This window comes from Micropterus dolomieu, unplaced genomic scaffold, assembly GCF_021292245.1.
Source record: "Micropterus dolomieu isolate WLL.071019.BEF.003 ecotype Adirondacks unplaced genomic scaffold, ASM2129224v1 contig_12532, whole genome shotgun sequence".
NCBI classification, from domain to species: Eukaryota; Metazoa; Chordata; class Actinopteri; order Centrarchiformes; family Centrarchidae; genus Micropterus; species Micropterus dolomieu.
The window spans coordinates 702-2,710 of record NW_025741518.1 but is presented as its reverse complement, the minus strand read 5'-3'; the positions used below and the strand labels follow the sequence as shown (position 1 = coordinate 2,710).

The 2,009-nt window shown below is 49.2% G+C and overlaps 1 protein-coding gene across 1 annotated transcript; it reads right to left on the bottom strand.

Moving 5' to 3' along the window:
• Nucleotides 1-6: 6 nt before the first annotated feature.
• LOC123966083 (NACHT, LRR and PYD domains-containing protein 1b allele 3-like) lies at nt 7-1,189 on the bottom strand (the record flags this gene model as incomplete). Its single annotated transcript, XM_046042317.1, has 1 exon — nt 7-1,189. A coding segment is annotated over exon 1 (1,059 nt), but the record flags the coding sequence as incomplete, so codon positions are not given.
• Between the last annotated feature and the right edge of the window lie 820 nt (nt 1,190-2,009).

The following is a 2,009-nucleotide window of genomic DNA, read 5'->3' as shown; positions in this document are numbered from 1 at the left end:
ACTAGCAGCTTCACCTTTCTTCCTCACTGAGTCGATAACAAAACGAGCTTTGTCTCTTCTGTTCTGCATCTCGTCCGCTGACTCCCTCTCAGCTTCAGCTATCACCGTTTTCTCAAACAGTTTGTCCAGCAGACTTGTGAGAACCGGTCCTGATATCCCCTCGATGAAGCTGCTCCGTATGTCCAACAGCCTCTTATCTGAAGAGAGATTCAGAGCGCTCGGCCCACAGGACCTTTTTACTCCAGTGAGGCAAACTCGTCTTTCCCAGACACTGTGGGAGCTGTTGGTGTCTCTCAGAAACAGCTTCACGTGTTTCCTCATTGTTTCTAAAATCACCTGGAATGATGGGAAGTAGTTGTCGTAGTTGTCGCAGTCAAACTCTGCTTCTGTTGGTTGAACTAGAACTGAGTCCTCTGCAGGACAAGTGGACAGTGTGTATTCCTGCTTTGGCTGCAGTTTACAGTGTGGGGACGTCTCTATGTAGCTCTCATCTCCAACTAATTTCTTCCTGGTGCGCAGCACATCCCGGAGCACCACGTTCCTCGGTAGCAGCAACACGTTGAGGAGGGATTCAGCGTCGGGATCAGCCGGGGGCCTGTAGAACAGCAGAACCAGCGCTCGGACCGGGTCAGCCGGCGAGTCTTCATCCTTGACATTACCGAAACCAGAAAACCCTGTGATGTTTATAACAACGTGAGTTTCTGTGATCTTCTGAGGGCCGATAAACTCGATGCCCTCGTCGTTCACATGAGCGACTGACAAGAACTCACCTCCACCTGTGGAGCGGATCTCACAGTGTGGGAGATGAAGCCGACACACAGACTGCTGCAGACATTTGATGTCAAACAGGGGTCCTGCAGGCTGCTTGTGGTGTCGGGCCAGTAGCCTCCTGTTCCAGGGGACGATCCTGTAAACCACGTCCCCTTCTCCCTCCATGTGGAACAGCAGGCCTGTCACACTGCACTGGTACAGGCCTGGGCAGGAGCACTGGAACCTGTAGGTTTCATCGTTTTCATCAACAGTGATATCAGGGGTGAACTCCTCACAGCTGGGTTTGAACAGCATGTCAGGTAAGCTCTTTGATCGGGTGAAGGTCTTGTTCTTTGCGGAGGTTGTTAGACTCAGTGAGGGAACGCTGTGAGAACGACGCAAACAGCTGGAGGAGGTTTGGAGGGGAGGATGAGTCGGCTGGGTGTTTGTGACTGAGCAGTTCACAGCTGGAACAGCTGTTTCCACCAGGACATCACTGTCATCTCCCAACTCGTCTTCTTGGAGGACTGCAGGCCTGTTTTGTGGACATACAGTAAAACTAGAGTTACTAAATCTGGGGCCACCATCTTCTGTGTCTTTATTGTTTGGAAGCTGCAATATCTGGTCTGGTACTGGTGATGGAGCTGAAAGAAAATGAGCTTTTCCAAATGCTTGTATCAATTCCCTGGTAATATCTTGATTGACTCCCGGCGTAGCATCTGCTGCAGAGGTGTGAACAGGTTTAGACTCCCCATAGATGTTTTTTAACAGGTCAGATGACCTGTCAGCCCGTGTCTTTATCATTCCATAAGTTATATTACTCAGTGAGAACATGTTATTACCAACAATAGTCGAGTAGCAGTCTGCTGTTCTTGGTGCTGAACTGAGGTCAGGTCTCAAGCTGTTGAGATTGTAGAAGCGTGATGAATCAGGTGATAGTTCAGATTGAAGTCTAGCATTATTACGTACAGACGGGGCAAGGAAGGGGAGCATGTATGGTAGTGGGGGAGGAGGAAGCAGAGGGTTAGAACCTATCCCAGATATATGCCTGCTATCATCATGAAGACTCCAGGAGGAAGAGGCAGAAGCTGAGGAAGACATTCGAGGCAAACTGTGAACACGTTTGTTTGGCAGCTGATCCAAAACACCCTCCTCTGAAAACTTCTTTTCTGCAGTTGGTTTATCTGAGATGGAAGTTTGACTTCCTAAATGCTGTATGAATGGCTCATTTATGTGTTCATTCAACTCTTCCTTCCCTG